Source organism: Staurois parvus, unplaced genomic scaffold, assembly GCF_062004578.1.
Source record: "Staurois parvus isolate SC_StPar_1 unplaced genomic scaffold, SC_StPar_1.0 ptg000303l, whole genome shotgun sequence".
Classification (NCBI taxonomy): domain Eukaryota; kingdom Metazoa; phylum Chordata; class Amphibia; order Anura; family Ranidae; genus Staurois; species Staurois parvus.
Window position 1 is genome coordinate 17399455 of NW_028318099.1, and position 23808 is coordinate 17423262.

At 43.8% G+C, this 23808-nt stretch overlaps 1 protein-coding gene across 1 annotated transcript in view; it reads left to right on the forward strand.

Moving 5' to 3' along the window:
* Positions 1-23808, forward strand: part of SFXN2 (sideroflexin 2) — a 93082-nt gene that overhangs the window by 46676 nt on the left and 22598 nt on the right. Inside the window, exons 5-8 of the mRNA XM_089683306.1 lie at positions 3577-3652; positions 11165-11250; positions 14532-14592; positions 17639-17705. Of these exons, the coding sequence (XP_089539432.1) occupies positions 3577-3652; positions 11165-11250; positions 14532-14592; positions 17639-17705 (290 nt within the window). The remainder of the gene's footprint in view (positions 1-3576; positions 3653-11164; positions 11251-14531; positions 14593-17638; positions 17706-23808) is intronic.

Consider the following 23808-nt stretch of genomic DNA (forward strand, 5'->3'; position numbering starts at 1 on the left):
GTGTAATAAGGCAAGAGACAGCATACCAGCAGTAAAGCTTCTAATTATTGTAGTTCACCTTCTCCCAAGACTGCATGAGCCATCAAGGGTCATTTTGCATTCTCTGAATATAAATATACTTTTTTTAATTAATTATATTAAGCAATAATTATATATCTATTTATTCAATTTTTTTAAATTAAATATAAAACAATATATACACACACAGGAAATGTACCTGTATGTGCACAGCCATGCATGACATCATAGTGCAGACATTACCCATTCACAATAATTAATCTTACAGAAACAGATGAAGTGCAAATCTCAAAAGTACAAATAAATTCTAGCACAGTAGGGAATCCTAGGATCTGTAAAATGTTGAATTGTTAAACAGTATTAAAATCCTAGCTCAAACAAATTAATACACACCCTGCAGAGCTAACAAAAATCAAAACTACTGTATATGAATAACTTTTATGTGCTATATGCTTATAGTGTATAAAGCTAAGAAAAACTGATTAAAAATAAAGTTTTTGGCACTGTGTAGTTGCTGCATCATCCTAGAGTGTATGTCATGGCAAAATAAAAAATATACACAGTAAATTTCTGCAATATATATGCATTTCCCATGTTTTGGACCTTTAACCACCTTCTCTTTTCCCTTTAACTGGATGAAAATGCCAGCAAAAGCAGAAGCAAAAGTGGGCATTCCAATCATGTGAACACTGTGATAGGCTGTCTCAGCAGTCACATGATTGGAAAGTTCACAATCGTAAGTCAGGAGCTTTCTGTACAATGTAGCTTACTATGCACTCCCAGGATAGTAAATTGTTTACAAGTAGACGCATATATGTGGCCACTGGGCATTAACCCACCTGCCCAATGGCTGCATATTTGCGCTACGTCGGTGGGAAAAGGTTACAGACCCTACAAGTACAGAAAAATACCTGTATCTATGTGCGGCTCTGCACTTTCATATATACATGTTTACGTTGGGATTGTTACCTATACCTTAAGTGCTAGCTGCTGCTATATATTCTTTTTTAGCGCTCGCCTGCATATTCTGATTATATCTATATACAGAACAATACCTGATGAGCTGATGGAAATGCACTCGGCCCTTTAAAGTGAAGCTTCTGATAACAGTTAATAATAATCTTTAACAAAGATTATACATTCCACATAATAATTATGCCTCCAGCATTGGTCCTGTTTCTTCTTGCTGGAAGTCGTCATTTGGTTGAAGCCCAGAGCAGTCACTTCCTTACCGAGATCTCTCCGCCTCTCCTTAGTCTCAAAAACTATATTGAACTTTCTGTAATTAAAAGGTGTGCATTTCCAATTTTGATTGTATGTCTTAGCTCAGCTAGAGAGGGAGGCTGACAGAAGCTTTAGGCCTCATGCACACTGCTTCTAAAAATATGCCTGTCATACAGGCGTTTCATTTTTTTTCTGCCTCTAAATGCCCCTCCTATGTTAACCTATGGGATTGATTTGCTAAAACTGGTGTATTCAGAATCTGGTGCAGCTGTACATGGTAGACAGTTGGCTACTAACTCGTTCAGCTTGTTCAGTTAAGCTTTCACTATAAAACCTGGAATCTGATTGGTTTCTGTGCAGAACGGCAGCTGATTTTGCACTCTCCTCTTTTAGTAAATTCCCCGTGTGTCCATGCACACAGGCATTTAGGGGCATAAATTTTTTTTTTTCTCCTGCCAGGAGAAAGACGTTCAGACATGCTGACCAAATGCCCAATGTGCATGAAGCTATACAGTGCTGAGGTTCAAAGCTCTTCCACTGCTGAGGGAGAAAGGAGAGAATATCAGGGAGATAAGACACTATCCATGTAAATTTAATTCATTTGTTTCTCCCTGGCAGCAGAGTTTGTCCTGTCACCTCTCCTGCTTTTCTTTTCTCCTTTTCTCTCTGTGTTCCTTCAGCACAGTCTTTGTCATTCCTGTTGTTCAATTTCCCCCACTCCAGCAGCCTAGTGACTCACTGATTATCAACACAGTGTCAGGAATACGGAACAACTAAGGCTGTACAAGGCAGGATGAGACCGGGTCTTACTGGATTTAAAACTGGATTTTTTTTTTTAATGTTTTACATAGCTATACCTGCAAAAGGGGCCAGCCTTAACTGATCTACCAGGAATTAATTTTCTGACTAAAGTTCCACTTTAAGAGACCCTGTCACCACATTTTTCATTGTAACAGAATTATTCCTATAAGATTATGGGGTCTATTTGTAAAAATATTGCTGTGTGACTGTCTCAAGCATTTTCACAATTGTCACAAATAAATACCCGAATGTCTCTAATATGTTTATTTCTTATGATCGCCAGCTCCATCTAGTGGCCATAATGCAGTAGTTTCCTGAAATACTTCAATCAGGACAATACTATATTATGACCACTGAATGGAGCTGATGATGATCATTAGAAAATACAGTAGTCACAGTACAGCAATTATATGTGAAGGTTGTGTGAATGTTTGAGTGAAAATGTGAATATTTAAAAAAAAAATAAAAAAATAGACCCCTAATATGTCATTTTAATTTTTTTTTTGTGCACATTATTTATCTGTGAAGCCTACCTTGTGTAGACAATCAAAACACCTGAAACTTCTATGGTCCCACCAGATTGAATGTGGTGTTTGCAGACTTAGAGCTGTCACTCAAGCAACAATCTAGAACAGTGGTTCCTAACCTCGGTCCGAAATTTGAAAATTTTTGTTAGATAAAATAGGCAATGTTGAGGAGAAGCCTATATTGTGCAAGTAAGGAGGGGCTGTACGAGGAAACTGACTAGTCGAATTTTCTACCAAGTTCAAAGGCAATTATAAATGGATAAAAAATCCTTTTTGGAAAGGAAATTTACTGCAATCTAGTATGTAAAATACAAGCTTTTTATGCATTTTATGTACAGCTTTTTAAGTTAGTGACAGGGTCTCTTTAAGCCTTGTTAAAGGACGTTTGGCTGAACCAATCACAAAGCACCAGTGCTACCAACTTAAAGGAAGGTAAATGAATGACATGCTGGGGGTTATTTACTAAAATTGGAGCGGGAAAAACCTGTGCAGCACTGCTTACAAACCAATCATTTTCCAGGGTTTATTGTCAAAACTTAATTGAACAAGCTGATGTTAGAAGCTGATTAGCTGCCATGCATAGCTGCACCAGATTCTGAGTGCTCCAGTTTTAGTAAATCTCCGCTAAGTATTTTCTTTGCTTTCAGCAGCTGACCAGAGCGGCACTGGAGTGGAGGAAGGGATATGTGCCACTGGGGATGGGGGTATTTAAATATGACCTACACAGGTCTGATTTGTAAAAACACTTTAAAAAAGGCAAATGGTATCACGGAAAATAGTAATATTTGATTTGTCAGGTAAATATAATGCATTCTCTGATTGTTAGAGCGGGAGAAGGTACGCAGTGCTCAATATCACCCTACTTATTATTGATGGCTCCACGTGCATGGAATTGCTGTTTCATAAAGATGAGTTCAGATTCAGGCTGACTACATTAAACAAGCATTCCATCCATATCCGTCTTCTGTGTCCTGGAATTTATTGGTGTATTGGTTTTTATTTGTAGGCAGATCGGAGTTGCCTATGTGACGGCTACCAGTACTGCTCTGGCCACAGCAGTGGGGCTTAACCTGTATACCAAGGTATGGACGATGCCACTTTTGTATGTATGTATGTATTTATATATATATATATGTGTTTGTGTATGTATGTATATGTGTGTGTGTATATATAAAAATAATATAGCGTTCAGGTCAAACCGGGACTTTCGAGTTTATACAATAACAGAACAAATTTCAAAGAGGGGTAATTGCATTTATTTTTTTACATACTCCCCTGCTACATTTATAGACTTATCCAAGAGTTGAACTAATGCCTAGGAAGCTTGGGCATAGAAGGATTTGTCTGTACACCTGAACCATCCAAGGACATTCATAAATGATTGTGTTCTCCATTCCCACAGAAAGATTTGTCTCTTGTGCAATTTCACAACAGGTTATGTGTCGATTATCCAGGATCAGGTGCTCCACACGTGGAGTGTTCACAGGAATGACTGCTGTGGGGTGGGAACTACCACAACTGGGATCGTCACTGATGGACATACGGCCATCTTTGAAATGTTTATGCCATTCATGTGTCTTACTGCTTATGAGGAATTTATAAAAACGGGACGGGAACCACTGCAGGTTAATTACATATATTGCTACCTGCCGACTCACCTCTAAATAAAAGGTGGTGTCCTCAGAACCAAAAAATTCTGACTGCAAAATGTGGAGCGAAAGGAGATTCACACAGAAAGAGGTCCCAATAGAGGACAAACACCGCGGCTTAAGGCTAATAATAATAATTTCATATTTATTAAGCCGCAGTGTTTGTCCTCTATTGGGACCTCTGTTAGGACCTCTTTCTGTGTGAATCTCCTTTCACACCACATTTTGCAGTCATATGTCTTACTGCGGCTGAGTGTCTCATCGCCGTACTGTACTTGAAGCCATCTGTAGCTATCCGCTGGTTTTATGCCTTTGTTCACAAGAAACTTCATCACCATACGCTGTTCCATGCACGCGCTAACACTGTCTGCCATCTTGATTGATGGTATCTGGACTGGCCCGCGATGTGTGCTGCCTATCAGTAATAGGACACATTTGCCACTTACTACTGCATGTAGTACTGCCATGCTAGCATCCCTTTTTATACCTGTACAATGAAAAGACCTGGTTTGACTTGAACGCCCCTCGAATGTATATACTTTGTTAGATAAATGTGAAATAATGCATAGAAATATACTTTGAATTAGCCATTGTTGTAAATAGGCTTGAATATAAAGAGCTTGTGTTAATCGTCATAAACGTTAAGATTTCTCTCATTCAGCCAGCAAACTGAACAAGAAAAAATTAATAGATTCCCCATTCACATTAAACAATGTGGAGAGTGGATCTTGCTCTGCCGGCTCTTGTGTTTAGACAGTTGCAGCACCCGCGGCTGTCCTAGAACCAGAACCGTGGCTGTATCTGATAGCCAACAATTTATCACCTTTCTCACAGGGCCACCCATTGCTCAGACTGCAACTGATTCAGAAGGAATCGTCTGAAATCCAAGCTGTGTATGGTACACTTTTATACAGATGACCCTCAGTTCACATATATGCGAATGTGGATGTGTTTTGAACCGCGCCAATTTGCATGACAGGCAAAATACTTTTCTGCAGAGCTGGTTCACATACATGCATGCCAGCCGCAGTGCGATTTTGAAAAGGGGTCCTGTGTGATTTTTGGTGCGGGTGCGATTTCCAGCCTGTTACATTTTAATAATTTGCATCAAAATCGCAGCTGCACTGCATGAACAAAATCGCACTGCACCGGCCATCAAAATTGTACTGCATCCTGAACCACCTCCCCTCCTTGTGCTCTGCAGAAAAGGCCCTTCATGGATTTTTATTTAGAGCTTGACTGCCAGAGAGTGAGTAGTCGGTGCTGGGCTTCCTTGTTAACAAGAAATAACATGACTGTCCATTTTGGACTTTCTAATGTGATTTAGCTTTCATATCACTATACTGACTATATCAGAAAGACCTTTCTACTCAATATATAGAAAGTAGGAAAGTGGGGGGAATACATGTGGGGATTTCAATACCAATGGCAGTTTTACCTCTGGTGAGAAACTTTAAGGCTATGTTCACACTAGCCTTGTGTGCAGGCGGCAGAGAGGCGTTTGGGAAGCGTTTTTACCGCTTCCCAAACGCCTCTGCCAACTCTGCACATTACAGCACATGGTGCTGTTCTAACAGGAGCGTTTGCGTCGCGTCGCGTTGCGTCGCGGCAAAACGGACGCCTCTGGTCGAGTCAGGAGGCTTTGAAGCCTCCTATTCTCGTCTATGGTGCCGCTCCGCAAACGCCCGGCCGGCGTTTGCGGTGCGGTTGCGACACGGTTGCGGGGCGTTTGCGGAGCGGTAACACCACTCAAATGCATTATAGGTGTTTGTGGGGCGTTATTAACGCTCGGCGAACGCCTAGCAACCGCCGCTAAACCGCGCATGCGGTGTTTGCGGAGCGTTTGCCGAGCGTTAAAAACGCTCCGCAAACACCGGACCAACGCTTGCCAAACGCTATAGGGGCATTTGGCAAGCGTTGGCAAAACAGCCTAGTGTGAACGAGCCCTAAAAGAGTGCTGCACATCTAAAGTAATTTCAGGGGTACAGCATTAATTAAAGGGATGCACAAATCATATTGTCCGGCACCCAGGACATGCAGTTCCAGGCGCCGGGCAGGTGGGGTTTTCTTTTACATTTTGCCCTACTGCAGACAATTAACTTCAATGCAAAAACGCCTGCCATAGACTTTAATGCAAAAACCGTCTTCCATAGACTTTAAAGCAAAAACGCCTCCCATAGACTTTAATGCAAAACCAAGTACCAGAATTGCTCTTACTGTCCCGGACATGGTGCAGAAAGAGGAGGGAGAAGAGTGGGTATTTCAGATCATCGGACCAGTGGACTTTCTGCATGGGCACTAACAGTTCCCCCACAGAAGTAAGTACAGCAAGCATTGGGAATGTATGTATGGTGTTCTTTTCCTTTTTTCTGAGAAGGTGAACTTAAACTCCAAAGGCTCAGTTGAGCCAAAAGTGATATTTTGGATATAATTATAGCCTAGACGGCTGAGTCAGCTTATGGCTTTTTATATGTCCCAACAGTGATCTTTCCCTGCCATAATGCCTAACCTGTTCCTGCCTAGCTGGAAGTTCGGGGTTTTCCTGCCCACCCTTGTGTTTGCCACCGATCACATTCTCAATAATGAAAAAAAATGCAAAATCAAACAGGGAAAGTGAACCTTAAAAGAATGTGCTTGATGGTTTTACCTCCCTGGCATCCACCATCCCAAAAAAAAAAAAAAAACCTGTTTTGGGTGGATTAACTTAGTGGTTGTGTACAGAGTATAGGCGCATAATATGTCAGTGAAAAGACGGTTATATGTTTACTTTCAGGTTAGGCTTTTATCTATATTAACCAGCAACCACATAAGATGTCTATGTACTCAATGTGTCAGCTAGAAGTCCTCATCTCAGTAACACATTAATAGTCTCTATTCATAAATCTGCAGAGCTGGCAAAAAATAACACCTACAGTAATGTTTTACATCAACCGAGTTTTTCCGACCACTTAAAGGATCACTAATCCTAAAACACCGGTTGGTTTATGTAAAGAGCTACAAGGTAACCTGTGAATTGTATATATGAAGGTTGCAGACTTCCTGTCATTAAACATCACTGTTGCAGTAAACTTCTGAGAATCCAGAACTGTGGGAGAGAATTGTCAGCCAAGGTGCAGAGGGACAGTATAAACGTAGCATTCTATTATTTAAATAAACGTTTGCTGCACTTTCATTGTGTGACTCCTAAAATCTTCCCTCTACTGGTGAGACACAGCACTGCGCTAATAGAAATCCCCACCTCCCTCTGTCTGCATCTGTTTTATGGTACAAAGGGTCACAAGTCTAAATCTGATACAGGTGTGGGCGAAAATGTTGCTTTCGGCAAACCGGGATTACAGGGAAAAAAAATTATGAAACCAAATATTTGACAAATCCATTGCTAAAAATATGCAGCCAGATTGAATAGAGGAGCCTGATAGCTTGATTAATCTTCCCCAATGGATTGCACATGGGTGTATACTATACCAAGGGTCATATGAAAAGTTTTAGGGCAGTTCTGTTACTGCCACATGTAAACTGAATGTCACTCCAATGCACTATTCAATGAACAGTAGTGGTACTATGTGGTGTGCTCTGTTACGGAAAAAATGGTCAAGTCTGGTTTTCAGTGCACTGGGATATGTTGGCACTCCACACCCAGCATAGTGCATATTAAAGTGTTACTAAACCCACAACCGTAAAATCAGTCTGTATATGCAGTAGAGCATGCTTGTTATACTCATTGTCGAACCTATGTCGTTAATCCTCCGCATTGTGTAAAAAGGATGTTTGATCCTGCCTTCTTTGATCCTCCCCTTCTACTGTCCACATCCATCTGCTAATTGTACAGAGCTCTAGGATTCACTGTGCACATGCTCAGTTTGGTGTGTATTGCTATAGTTTTTTTTTCTTTGGGAGGGTGCATGTGATCAGCACAGGACCAATCAGCACTATCCAGACAGAGGGGTTATGCAGCCTCATAGGACAGTCAGAGCAGAATGAAAAACTCCTCCTACAAACTTTACCAGTGCTCGGCCGGACACTGATAGAAGTCACAAGACTGCTCTAACTGCTGATGAGAAAAGGTATTTAGCAGTTTATATTTACTAACAATTTTGCATTACCATGTTCTGTGTGCTTTGGGAGATCAGCTATGGTGAATGCAGGGCCCTGGGTTTAGTAACACTTTAATGTTTGTGGTAATACACCAGAGTACCTCCAGGTACTCTGGTTTACTCCCACACTCCACAGACATGCTATTAATTTAACTGGCACCTGTATAAGTGTGTGTGTGATGTGAGATAGGGACCTTTTGATTTTCAGCTTCTTAAGAGCAAGGACCAATGTGAATATGCCAAGCACAGTATAAATTGTCAACATTAAATAGGCCTATGATAAATACATAATGGGTCCTTCGGCATTCAAAAAGTCTTAAAAAGCTTCCAAATTAAGTTAAGTTTAAAATATCAATATTGATTAAAGTAAAAGGGGGAAAAGGAGAACATACCATATGCCACATATTTGCATCTCAGAATTTGATGCACAATGCCTCTCCCATGTAGCCTTCTATATTTAATACTTCACATAGCACACTTTTTATATTAAGACATTTATCCATGGATTGAGGCTTGAGTTTTTTTTCCTTTTTTGTTTGGTTTTTTTCCTACCCCTTTCTCAGGTCATTGTGCACTTTTTCAGGAAAGATAAAATCTTTATCACAAGGGGCATTACATCAGTGTTAATTTACATGACTATATTCACTTAAGCTGTCCACACATGCCACAAAGCCGTATGCGGGAATACAACAAAAGGGCACTACTCTGGAAAGGGAAACAAAAAGAAAAGAATTCTAGATACTTGTTTTAAAGGGCTATCCGTGTTTTGCCAACTTTCCCTTCTCTAAAATAATCCTTCAACAGGCAATATTCTAATGCAGTGACCTCCAAACTGCAGCCCTTTTGCTACTTTTAACTGTCCTCTTGGAACACTGTTCCTCCCACTGACACCAACAATGAGACACCATTCTTCAACTGACACCAATGATAGGATACTATTCCTGTCACTGACCCCAGTGATGGGGCACTATTCCACCAATTAATAGCAATGATGTGGCACTATTCCTCATCCTATTGACCACAGGTTCTACAGGAGGCATTGGGGTTGATTTGCTGAAGGCAAATAGACTGTGCACTTTGCAAGTACAATTGTAAAGACTACCCACCCAGGTACAAGGGAATAAAAAACAGCATTTCTGCTTGCACATAATAGGATGATGGAAATCAGCAGAGCTTCAGCACATTCAGTAAGCTCTGGAGAAAATGAATGCAACTGCACTTGGAAAATGCAAAGTTTGTTTGTCTTCAGTAAATCAACCCCATTGTCTACTCCACTGATGCTGGGGCATTTCTTGCTCTCACTGGCCACAGCTCAGCTCCCCTAAAGTCCAACAGTCTGTAAACTGGCTCTTGGTTTAGAAAGTTTGGGGACCTCTGTTTTAATGAACTAGATATCAAGAATTTTAGCTTTAAAAGTGTTACTAAAGGTAGAAACTTATTTCAATTAAAAAAAAACCAAAAAAACATGTTTTCACCTGCTCTGCGCAGTGGTATTGCATAGAGTGGCCCTGATCCTCCTTATATCGGGTCACCGGCTGGCGATCCTGGCTCCTCCTCTTCTTTGTGTCCCCATAGCAAGCCATTTACTATGGAGACAAATGCTGCGTGTTCACTCCCGATCTGTGTGTCTACAGAGACTTAGGCCCCCCTTCCGGCTTCACTGCACTTGATTGACAGCAGCAAGAGCCAATGGCTCCTGCTGCTGTTTGAGTCCCTGTGTGAAGAGAAAGCAAGCGGAGAAGAGATGAAGCCATGGACAGCACTGATCTCTTCTCCCTTCTCTTCCCCTTCACACAGGGAAGGGGGACTACAGGGAACTTAAAAATGCAAGCAACACATTAAAGTAAAAAATGTTTTTAGGTTTAGTATCACTTTAAGCTGCATATCATGCATTGCTCAGAGCTGATGTTTTTCCTCCCTGGTATATCACTGGATGTTCTCTGATAGGTTGTCATGTGGCAGACAGCTTCAAGAGGCTACATTTTTTTAATGGTATACCTATCATACGCTCTCACTGAAACATCTGATGTTATGTAAGGCTCTTTGTGTAGGATGGGGTTGGTGGGGGTAGGAGGCCATTAAATGAACAATGCGTATGTTGTATATGCCATGCCTAATGTATCCTTGCAGCACCAGGATAGGATACGAAGCGGCCTAGCTTTCAAAGACGATAAGCCTACATTTGTGATTGTAACCAAGCTTTGCTGCACTCTATGGTGCAATAATTTATATAAACTGGCACGACTCAACACTTTGGAGACCAATTGCAGGATATTAATATGCTGCGGTGAACTTTGCCATTTTATTAAAAGGGGATTTATTGAGGCAGAGCATCCCACAGGATTCCTATAGGCCCATAGATATTTTGAAACTTCAGTATTTCTGTTGTTAGACTGTGTGACAATAATTTGTGTAAAATAAAGGCAATATGTTCATTTTACATGACAATCTAATGAATCGTCTTTTTCTTGACCCTACCGATGGCCTAAGAATAAAAAGTATAGCTAGAATGAAAATTTTTGTTTCAGATGTAGTACAGAATGTACTGTTTTTGCTGTCTTTGTCCCTTTATGGTTTTCTCTTCACCAAGACAAATAATGGGGGTTAATCTCCCCAGTAGAAACACGGACAGCAATTTAAACCTGACAGGGGTTCTTATACTTTCCTACTATAGTCAAATATTTAACATGTTCGTTTTAGCTATGTTATTTATGTGCTGAATGGATATGTACTTACACAGGCTTAATGGGCCAGAAAGAGTTTTCATACATATGAATATTATGTACAACTAGGAGTATTATCTGAAACCCTTCAAAAAATGTGTTAACGTGCTAATTCCATCATCTTTCAGAAAGCTCCTCCACTGATTGCTCGTTGGGTTCCTTTTGCTGCTGTTGCTGCTGCCAACTGTGTCAACATTCCTATGATGAGACAGCAGTAAGTTCTCTGTATTACTCTGTTTTTAAAGCAAATCAATTTTATGAACATGTACTTATATTGATATCATATGCCTGTAATTTTGTCTTGTTGACATTAATATCAGGGGTGTTCAAGTCAAACCGGGATTTTACAGGTATAAAAAGGGATGCTGCATGCAGTAGTAAGTGGTAAGTATGTCCTATTACAGATAGGCGGCGCACATGTCGTGGGCCAGTCCAGAGACCGTTTTTTAAAATGGCAGACAGTAGTGTTAGTTCATGCATGGAACAGCTTGTGGTGAATGAAGGTGTAGAAGCCATGTATATCTACAGAATATTTCAAGCACAGCATGGTGATGAGATGCTCAGCCGCAGTAAGACATTTGAACAGTCAGAGATGGCTGTATGTCTGTCAGTGACAATCCCGGCCATGGTGGTTCCCAGCCCACAGCAGTCATTCCTGTGAGCATTCAATGCGTAGAACGCTTCATCCTGGATAATCCATGCATAACCTGTTGTCAAATTGCACAAGAGAGAAATCTTCCTGTGGGAACGGTGAACACATCGATGACTAATTAAAGCAGGCTATCCTTAGATAGTTGAGGAGTACTGACAAATATTTCTATGTTGAAGCTTTCCAGGCATTAGTTAAATGCTGGGATAAGTGTATAAATGTATCAGGGGAGTATGGTAAAAAATAAATGCAGTTTCCACTTCTTGAAATTTTTTCTTTTATTATATAAACTCAAAAGTTCCAGTTTGACTTGAGATCCCTTGTACTTTGCAATCTATTCCTTAGTACTTTTAATGTTGTTGTTTTTTGGGGGGGGCTTTGCCTGTTACCATAATATTTTATTGTGTGAAAGAGTTGATTAGGACAAGTGCAACTGTTATTTAGTACCTTAGAACAACAGTGAAGTGTACATCAAACTCTTCTACAATGTCCCTTAGTCTTCCACAATATACTGTAACCTTCCACACATTGTCACTTAGTGTTCCACAGTTGAATCGTCTAACGCATCCCTTGGTCTTCCACAATATAACTTTCCACAATGTCCTTTAGTCTTCCACTATAGAATTTTCCATTAAGTCCCTTAGCCTTCCAAAGTGTCCCTTAGTTTTCCACAATATAACTTACCAAAATGTCTCTTAGCCTTTCCTAATGTACTTAGTCTTTGAAGCAGTTCTAAAGTAATTTTTATTTTTCTAGAGTAAAAAACATGTTATATATACCTGCCCTGTGCAATGGTTTTGTGCAGAGTGCCCCAAAATGTTCTCTTCTGGGGTCCCCCGCTGGCACTCTTCACTCCTTCTTTTCTACGAGTACCATCATAAAAAGCCATTTCCTGTGGGGGAGTGGCTGAGCTGTGTGTGTCTATAGACTCGGCGCAGCTCTCAGTTCCCTGCTTACAGGATTTGACAGCAGCAGGAGCCAATGGCTCTTACTGCTATCGGCAAAGCCTGTGAGACCAGGAAGAACAGCTGCTGCAGAGGGGATTAAGAATAGACTCTGCTAAGTGTTTAGGGTGGGTGCTGGGGAAGCTGCTAATAAAAGTTTTTTGCTTTTGTTTTTTTTTACCTTGATGTATGCATAAAAAAGTATGCATAAAAAAAAACTTTTGCTTTTAAAACAATTTTACCTTTCACAGTTCCTTTATTGTCTTAAACAATATCCACTTGACGACCAGTGATGTACCCGTACGCTGCTGGACTTCAAGTGGTTATACTAAAATGATGCCTGCAGCTGCAAGCATCATCCCAGTATTGTTTTTTTAGAGGCGACGATCGGCTTTCTTGTAAAAGCAATTCTAGTGGCTAACTGGCCCTTGGATTGCTTTTACAAGCAGCAGGAGGGGACATACACCTCCCCACCGCCTTCTGCAGCTTTATCCAGTTCTACCGTTCCACCAACTGACCATAGAGGTAATCAGAGGCTCCAATCACACCTATGATATAGGAAACCAGAAGCGATGAGCATGCATCACTTCCAGTTTAGCTGGATGTAAACCGCGCCATTTTTAAATTGGGAAAGCATCTGAGCACACCGATCTTGGTGTGATCAGATGCTTTTAAGGGAAGAGGAGACATCTGGGGTCTAATAGACCCTAGATGTCTCCATAGAGAGTACCATTCACATGTCTATTGCTGTCACAGGGGATATATATATTCTCTGTGATAACAATAGAAGTGATTTTAAAAAAAAATTAAAATGAGTCACTTTTTTTTTTTTTAATTTTATTTAAAAAACATTTTTTAAAGTGCCTCTCTCCCCCTATGCTCACGGGCAAAGGCGAACACATGAGTCGGTCCTGCCTGCGCACAAATAACAATCATTTCGCACATGTGAGTTATAACCGTGAATATCAGATTGAGGGCAGTAATTCTAGCACCAGACCTCTTGTGAAAATCTAAAGTGGTAACCTGTAAAGGCTTTTAAAGTGTCGCCTACAGATAATAAAATTTATGTCATTTGTCACCGTTGCACGGGCATGCACAGTTTTAAAGCGTAATATATTTGGGATCTGTTTTCTTGGCATAACATCATCTTTGAAATTTTACAAAACAATTGGGTATTATACTGTGTTTTTGTGCATTAAAATTCAAAGTGTATTTTTCCCAAAAATGTGTGTTTTAAAAACCGCTGTGCAAATACTGTGTGACATAAAAATTTTTTTTAGAATTTTATTCTCTGACCTCTGCTTTAAAAAATATATATAATGTGTGGGGGTTCTAAGTAATTTTCTAGCAAAAAAATATATATTAAGTGTCAATAAAGGCTTGGTCTTCAAGTGGATATAAACTTCCACAGTATAGCCTTCCACATTGCTCCTTCCATGATATATCCTTTCACAATGTCCCCTGGTCTTCCACAGTGTTCATTAATCTATTCTGCCGGACACTTCCACAATATATTCTTCCACAATGTTCATCACTATTCTACAATATATCCTTCCACATTGTCCCTAAGTCTTTAACAATGTCCTTTGTGGAATGGTATACTGTAGAAGACCAATGTCTCTTAACTTTCCAAAGTGTCCCTTAGTCTTCCAATGCCCCTTAGTCTTCCAATGCCCCTTAGTCTTCCAATGCCCCTTAGTCTTCCAATGCCCCTTAGTCTTCCAATGCCCCTTAGTCTTCCAATGTCCCTTTAGTCTTCCAATGTCCCTTAGTTTTCCGCAATATGTCTTCCACAGTATAATCTTCCATGATATTCATTAGACTTCTCTACGGTCTGTAGGTACTGTAAGTGTTTCCTGTTTATTGAAGTGCCCTTATCACTTTTTGCTGTGTGCTCTTCAGGGAAATAATTAATGGAATTGCTGTTACTGATGAAAATGACAATAAGCTGGGACACTCAAGAGTAAGTCAATCCTGTTAAAATATTTAATAAGAATACATCTGAATGCATTACAACTGCAGCACAGTTATTGTAAAGGACTAAACTTTTTATGTGATTCCAGATCCACCCCAGATTCATTGCTGTGATCCGAGTGAATAGGGATTGAGGGCACAGTGGGTTTTAAAGGAAACCTGTATGGAAGGAAGTATGTAGCATGCCATTGCTGACCTCCCATCCCGTACAATTTCCTTAATACTTTGAGTCTCTGGGCTAGAACTAGTATTACTATTCTTAGTTCTGACTTCACTTGCTCTGTTCTATTTCATGTTCATATCTAAAAAGGAATTGAAGTCAGATATAGCCAAGAAACTAGTATCTTCCATTTACCCAGGCCATGGTATAGCTAGTAGTACTTAGTCAGTCTGCCCCTGGTCCACATGAATGTGGCTATTTGGAAACTAGGGCACTGCCCGAGGGCCCGGAGTCAGCCCCATGAGATGCCCCTGGTACCTTTTTTATAGGCTTTTTTCAGTTTGGGCAAGGACATAGGGTCCCCATGATCCCCTATTGCCCGGGGGCCCCATGAGTGTCAGTCCACCCCTGATGTGGACTCAAGTGAGTGGTGAATCATCTTTAAGGTTACCAAACACGTCCAGGAGAATGTGATTAACTGCTACCAGCTGTGGACAACACGTCACCTTTTTTTTTTTTCCATCATTTTATAGAACACTAGACTCCATTCACAAGGATAAGGATCCCTATTTTCAAAAAAAGATGGTTATTTCATCAGACTCCAATGAGATATGAAAATTACAGTCACATGGTTGATGATGAAGATACTTGCCCTTGTCTTAGCCCTGATTCACATATATGCGGGCCGCGTTTTGCGCGGGCACAAGAGCCCATTCATTTGAATGGACTCTCGTGCCCGTGACACACAGAGAAGAAGTCCCTACACTTCTTCCAAAAACGCAGCCCGCACGGGAACCTCGGTTCCCAATACAGTTGCGTTTTCCAGTGTGGGCGGCATGCCATTAGACCTAATGGCACCCGTCTGCGGGTCTGCATTTCTCTGTGCGGGCGCATGGATTTTCGTGCGGATCCCCCAAACAGATGTGAACCTAGCCTTAATGCTGAATTTAGCCTTTTGAGTCTTCATTGAGGAAACTTTTCTAGCCTGTGCAGCACAGTTCTAATACTGTCTAAGAGCTCATACACACAGGCATTCATAAGATATACATTTCTTCAAGAAGGTGGTAAAGTCACAGTACTTTACAGGCATATTCTTATATTCTAATTTATTTTTGTGCTTACATGTGTTTTTATGTAAGTAAAACGTCAAAGTGCCTTTTAAAAGCAGGAAGTGGTGGAGAGAACTCTGACAAGATGTAGGTACAAGGACAAGACCTGAAACCTGGCAAAAAAAAAAATGTAAAACAAGTTGCTTTCTGTTCTGTTTACTGTATATCCAGTAAATGCATCTTGCAAATGCCTGTGTATATGCAACCTAAAATAGCTGCACCTTTACTGTTGCTACTTCTTTTTATTAGGTTTCTTTTCTTTGATACACTCACTTTGGGCTTATGTAATAAGCTGAGAGCAGTGATGATGTGCTAAGTGCAGCAATCCATAAACACCAATCAGATTTTGCCTTTCATTGGTTAAGAACAAGCAGAAGGATGATGGATTGCTGTAGGTGAATGCATTGCACAGTGATCTCTGCCGCCTTAAATAATTCTGATAGGTTGATACATTAGCTATTTGTTTCTGTTAAATATGCTTCTGGCTCCTTTGGAACAAATTTTTGGTGCAGTATATGGCCAAGCACTTGCTGCTGTATTACAAAAAGCCATCAGTAGAGGGCAGCACATTCCTGTCTCGGCTGCCAGATGTCACTCAAAGACAGAAAACCATTGTTACATTCCAGGAAAACCAGTGTGAACAGAGCAGGAACAACCTAAACCAGCCAGGGTACAAAACAATATATAATCCAGTAGACTTACTTTTGCAAATAAGCAGCAAGTGTAATATGCTCTTACCTGTAAAAACAAGAATGTTCTACTCTGGGAAGTCTGGTGCTCCATTAGTTGTGGAGTTACAGTATCAGCATCCCTTACAGAACTTGAGAGATAAATATTTGTGGACTGAAATCACTACTGCATTTGTCTAGATCAGTGTTTCTCAACCTTTTTTCAGTCAAGGCATCTTTTAAAATTAATGACAGTCCCGAGGCACCCTTTAAAATTATGGACAGTCTTGAAGCACCCCATTCTAAAATGGGGTGCCTTGAGACTCTCCATCATTTTAAAAGGGCACCCTATTCTAAAATTTGGAAAACTATTCTAATAGTTTTATATAACATAGCAACATACACACATGTAGGACACCCAACATTAAAAGTGATTTATTCTTCCAAAGCAAATACACTTTTGCATGCTGGTACTGACCAGTATTCCAGGGTTTCTCTTCTCCCTCACTGAGCTAATGTGACCCCAGCACTGATGGAGAGGAGGGTCAAACTAGGATGCTGTGCAGGCAGCTGACATCCTCCTTATCAACTGGTGATGTCATTGGTTGTCAGGACACCGGCGGCTAGAAGGTCGTAATGATGCACAATGAAAACCTGTGGCTTTGTGTAACTAAAAGGCAGGCTTGATCAACCCACAGACTTGTATACAAGTTTTGGGTAATTTTTAGACATTTTGCCAAGGCACCCCTGAAAAAGCCTCAAGGCACCCTGGTTGAGAGAGGCTGGTCTAGTTCACAATTTCCAGCTCTGATCCTCAAGCAACCTAAAAGTTCATATTTTCCAGTTTTATGGGCACTTGCATGGCAATGTCAATAGGCTCTGTTAAATGAAGCACACAGAATATTAGCACACTATCTTGTCTGGAAAACATGACCTGTTAGTGGTCACAGAGTAGTCATAATTTTCTAGATTGGTGTTGCCTTTCTTTGTATAAATTCTGGTATGTCACTTTATATTGTGGAAATTCTGTAAATTTGCTTTCTCTGACACTAGGTGTTACTTAATTTGACAATATATTTTTTTTCTTTGTTAATATAGAAAGCTGCAATCGAAGGCATTAGTCAAGTGGTATTATCCCGAATTGCAATGGCTGCCCCCGGGATGAGTAAGTGTTATTGGCTGCTTCACTGGCAAAACAACTGCACAATGGTGTCACAGTGGTCATTTAGAAGAAGTATCTTCGTAATAATTCACTTCTTTATTTGGTTATCAGACTCAAAGATGCTGTTGACTCAAATGTCAAAACTAACCTTAAGTGTCGGTTCACATATATGTGCATTGGATGCGGTTTGAACTACATCCAATCCACAGGACATGTGAAATAACATTGCTTCCTATGGTGCCTGTTCACATATGTCTGGTGCATTGGTGGTGTAGATTCAGTGCAGTTTGAAAAAGAGTCATGTACGATTTCTGAGCAGTGCCTTCAGGTTCAGGTGCTAATTACAGGCTATTGACTTCTATGGGAACCGTTTCTAAACCACATATCTGCGAACAAGATAAAAACCTGACATGAACCACTGAACAACTACTGTGTCAATTATCTTTGGAACCTGAGCTGCAGTCCGCACACGTGTGTGAATCGGCTCAAATACTGCTGATTGGAACATATAGTCTTCATTATGTTATACATTGTAAGTGAGACAGCTTAACTGTTGGCAGCACTAAACCATGTACGAGACCGGGACACCCAGGGACAGCCCAGTCATGTTTGTCCTGCTCTTTTATTAAGCAAGACTGCAAACAAACGCCAATTCAGTTCAGGGGGGGCTTTCTGCAGTGAGCCCATAGAAAAAAACAAACAAAATATCAACCCATTTGAGCCATTATGTGAACATAGATCCGTTCTTGACTAACAGGGTGTTGCCTATTGTATTCTCAAAAACAAACAAGATACCTTTTTAGTATTTTGTGAGCTCTCAGCCTTTTCACCCAGCAGCACAGTCCCAGCAGCAGAGAGAGAGAGCCTGAGCATCAGTCAGCTGGCACATAAAAGGGCTTGTGGACAGGGGTCACACAGGCAGGTGGACAGGAAAAGTCTGTTCTCTAGCCCAACATCTTCCCTCCTATCATAGAATTCTTCTTTTCTGGGAGTGTCTAATTACTTTCTGTTCTTACCAAGCTCCACCCCTTACCTCCCTAAAAAAAACCTTTTCTGTAGCTGTCAGAGGAGAAAAGTAAAAGGTTATTAACCACTTCCAGTCTGGACACTTTTACCCCCTTCCTGACCAGAGCAATTTTCAGCTTTCAGCGCTATCACACTTTGAATGACAATTGCGCAGTCATGCAACACTGTACCCATATGAATTTTTTACCATTTTTTTTTAGACAGATAAAACTTTTTTTGGGTGGTATTTATTCACCGCATGGATTTTTATTTGTTTTTGCTATGTAAATGAAAATGTCCAAAAATTTTGAAAAGTGTTTTTCTTATAAAATTTTGCAAATAAATAATATTTAATCATAAATCTTGGCCAAAATGTATTCCATTTTATCTTTTTAGTAAAAAAGAAAATAAGCCAAATTAGTTTATAACCACAAATTATAATTTTTAAAGATTTTTTTTTTTACATTTTTATTTTTTTTTTATATTTATTTTATTTTTATTTATTTATTTTTTTACATACTGTCACCCTAGCAGTACAGTGTCACCATGGTGACACTGTACTACTTGAGGAGGGTGATGAAGATTTTTTTTTTTTACACTGATTGCTTTTACACCCATATAGGATGTAAAAGCAATCATTTCTCTTTCTCTCTATGTGCATTCTTGCAGCCATTGAGAACTACTGAGTGAGCTGTGATTGGTCACAGCTTGTCACATGGTACAAGGCTCTGCAATCATTCACATATTTCACACGTAGTAAGCAATGATGTCAGAAGTGACATCTTGCTTACTACTTTGCATGTGATCACTGATTGGCCAATCAGTGATCACATGATCGGGACCTCGTACAGAGGTCCCGTCCGACGATTGGTGTTTCACTGTGTCCGGAGGACACAGCGGTCACCGGATTGCGGTGCTGCGCGCTCCCGGGGAGCGTGCACAAGCAGGGTGCAGGAAGGCAGTTTATAAACGGCCACCCATCCCTGCAGTGCCACCGTCCTGCCGTTTATATACATCGGCCGGTCGGGAAGTGGTTAAAAACAAAAAAGAGACGGTGTTATGGGACATTTGATCGGTTTGCCATATAGTCAAGTGATCATTGTGTGATGCGTGCACTCCTTGACCAGAAGTTCAGGGATGCCATCGGGAGAGAGAGATAGCAGCAGTCATTTTTTTAAGAGTAAAATAATTTTAAAAATGACTACAAAGCCAAATATAAGGAACTTTAGAGAAATACTACTTTAACCCTTCCACGTATTGTGAAAATAATGTTTTTATAGACCCTTTCTAAACTGCTGAGCTAAGTTTTGGGTGTACACCAAGCATCAGTTGCTCCAGCATATACTTACAGCTGCCAGATGTGTGATTGTGCACTCCTGGAATACCCTGACACCCCCACTGTTTTGCTTTTATTTCGCATGCCATGTTCTTCAGAAGTTAACAGGGTATCAAAGTGACTTCCTAGACCAGCGGTTCTCAACCTGGGGGTCGCGACCCCTTTGGGGGTCGAACGACCATTTCCCAGGGGTCGCCTAAGACCATCGGAAAACACATATTTCCGATGGTCTTAGGAACCGAGACACCGCTCCTCCGTCTCAGGCGATGTGTGGGAGGGATGATACGCTGCTCCTGTCACCTGGCCACACCTCCGGGATCGCTCAGCAGCTCCGCCTCCTCGCCGCTGATTGGCCACCGGAACTGTAGCTCAGGAGAGGCACACAGGCGGCCAATCACCGGCGAGGAGGTGGAGCTTGGAGAGGAGGAGCCGAGCGGCAGCGCGCGTACATCAAAGAAGATCGAGGGAGCTGCCGGAGCGAGTGAAGAGGAGAGCGGCCAGAGAAGGAAGACAGCTGACAGGTAAGTGAGAGAGCGAGCCCAGGCTGGAGCAGGGGTCAGCAAAGTAAGTATCATTGGTGTCAGTGGGAGGAATAGTGCCCCATCATTTGTGTCACTAATACCAACGATGGGGCACTATTCCTCCCCCCACTGACACCAACGATGGGGCACTATTCCTCCCCCCACTGACACCAACGATGGGGCACTATTCCTCCCCCCACTGACACCAACGATGGGGCACTATTCCTCCCCCCACTGACACCAACGATGGGGCACTATTCCTCCCCCCACTGACACCAACGATGGGGCACTATTCCTCCCCCCACTGACACCAACGATGGGGCACTGTTCCTCCCCCCACTGACACCAACGATGGGGCACTGTTCCTCCCCCCACTGACACCAACGATGGGGCACTGTTCCTCCCCCCACTGACACCAACGATGGGGCACTGTTCCTCCCCCCACTGACACCAACGATGGGGCACTGTTCCTCCCCCCACTGACACCAACGATGGGGCACTGTTCCTCCCCCCACTGACACCAACGATGGGGCACTGTTCCTCCCCCCACTGACACCAACGATGGGGCACTGTTCCTCCCCCACTGACACCAACGATGGGGCACTGTTCCTCCCCCCACTGACACCAACGATGGGGCACTGTTCCTCCCCCCACTGACACCAACGATGGGGCACTGTTCCTCCCCCCACTGACACCAACGATGGGGCACTGTTCCTCCCCCCACTGACACCAACGATGGGGCACTGTTCCTCCCCCCACTGACACCAACGATGGGGCACTGTTCCTCCCCCCACTGACACCAACGATGGGGCACTGTTCCTCCCCCCACTGACACCAACGATGGGGCACTGTTCCTCCCCCCACTGACACCAACGATGGGGCACTGTTCCTCCCCCCACTGACACCAACGATGGGGCACTGTTCCTCCCCCCACTGACACCAACGATGGGGCACTGTTCCTCCCCCCACTGACACCAACGATGGGGCACTGTTCCTCCCCCCACTGACACCAACGATGGGGCACTGTTCCTCCCCCCACTGACACCAACGATGGGGCACTGTTCCTCCCCCCACTGACACCAACGATGGGGCACTGTTCCTCCCCCCACTGACACCAACGATGGGGCACTGTTCCTCCCCCCACTGACACCAACGATGGGGCACTGTTCCTCCCCCCACTGACACCAACGATGGGGCACTGTTCCTCCCCCCACTGACACCAACGATGGGGCACTGTTCCTCCCCCCACTGACACCAACGATGGGGCACTGTTCCTCCCCCCACTGACACCAACGATGGGGCACTGTTCCTCCCCCCACTGACACCAACGATGGGGCACTGTTCCTCCCCCCACTGACACCAACGATGGGGCACTGTTCCTCCCCCCACTGACACCAACGATGGGGCACTGTTCCTCCCCCCACTGACACCAACGATGGGGCACTGTTCCTCCCCCACTGACACCAACGATGGGGCACTGTTCCTCCCCCCACTGACACCAACGATGGGGCACTGTTCCTCCCCCCACTGACACCAACGATGGGGCACTGTTCCTCCCCCCACTGACACCAACGATGGGGCACTGTTCCTCCCCCCACTGACACCAACGATGGGGCACTGTTCCTCCCCCCACTGACACCAACGATGGGGCACTGTTCCTCCCCCCACTGACACCAACGATGGGGCACTGTTCCTCCCCCCACTGACACCAACGATGGGGCACTGTTCCTCCCCCCACTGACACCAACGATGGGGCACTGTTCCTCCCCCCACTGACACCAACGATGGGGCACTGTTCCTCCCCCCACTGACACCAACGATGGGGCACTGTTCCTCCCCCCACTGACACCAACGATGGGGCACTGTTCCTCCCCCCACTGACACCAACGATGGGGCACTGTTCCTCCCCCCACTGACACCAACGATGGGGCACTGTTCCTCCCCCCACTGACACCAACGATGGGGCACTGTTCCTCCCCCCACTGACACCAACGATGGGGCACTGTTCCTCCCCCCACTGACACCAACGATGGGGCACTGTTCCTCCCCCCACTGACACCAACGATGGGGCACTGTTCCTCCCCCCACTGACACCAACGATGGGGCACTGTTCCTCCCCCCACTGACACCAACGATGGGGCACTGTTCCTCCCCCCACTGACACCAACGATGGGGCACTGTTCCTCCCCCCACTGACACCAACGATGGGGCACTGTTCCTCCCCCCACTGACACCAACGATGGGGCACTGTTCCTCCCCCCACTGACACCAACGATGGGGCACTGTTCCTCCCCCCACTGACACCAACGATGGGGCACTGTTCCTCCCCCCACTGACACCAACGATGGGGCACTGTTCCTCCCCCCACTGACACCAACGATGGGGCACTGTTCCTCCCCCCACTGACACCAACGATGGGGCACTGTTCCTCCCCCCACTGACACCAACGATGGGGCACTGTTCCTCCCCCCACTGACACCAACGATGGGGCACTGTTCCTCCCCCCACTGACACCAACGATGGGGCACTGTTCCTCCCCCCACTGACACCAACGATGGGGCACTGTTCCTCCCCCCACTGACACCAACGATGGGGCACTGTTCCTCCCCCCACTGACACCAACGATGGGGCACTGTTCCTCCCCCCACTGACACCAACGATGGGGCACTGTTCCTCCCCCCACTGACACCAACGATGGGGCACTGTTCCTCCCCCCACTGACACCAACGATGGGGCACTGTTCCTCCCCCCACTGACACCAACGATGGGGCACTGTTCCTCCCCCCACTGACACCAACGATGGGGCACTGTTCCTCCCCCCACTGACACCAACGATGGGGCACTGTTCCTCCCCCCACTGACACCAACGATGGGGCACTGTTCCTCCCCCCACTGACACCAACGATGGGGCACTGTTCCTCCCCCCACTGACACCAACGATGGGGCACTGTTCCTCCCCCCACTGACACCAACGATGGGGCACTGTTCCTCCCCCCACTGACACCAACGATGGGGCACTGTTCCTCCCCCCACTGACACCAACGATGGGGCACTGTTCCTCCCCCCACTGACACCAACGATGGGGCACTGTTCCTCCCCCCACTGACACCAACGATGGGGCACTGTTCCTCCCCCCACTGACACCAACGATGGGGCACTGTTCCTCCCCCCACTGACACCAACGATGGGGCACTGTTCCTCCCCCCACTGACACCAACGATGGGGCACTGTTCCTCCCCCCACT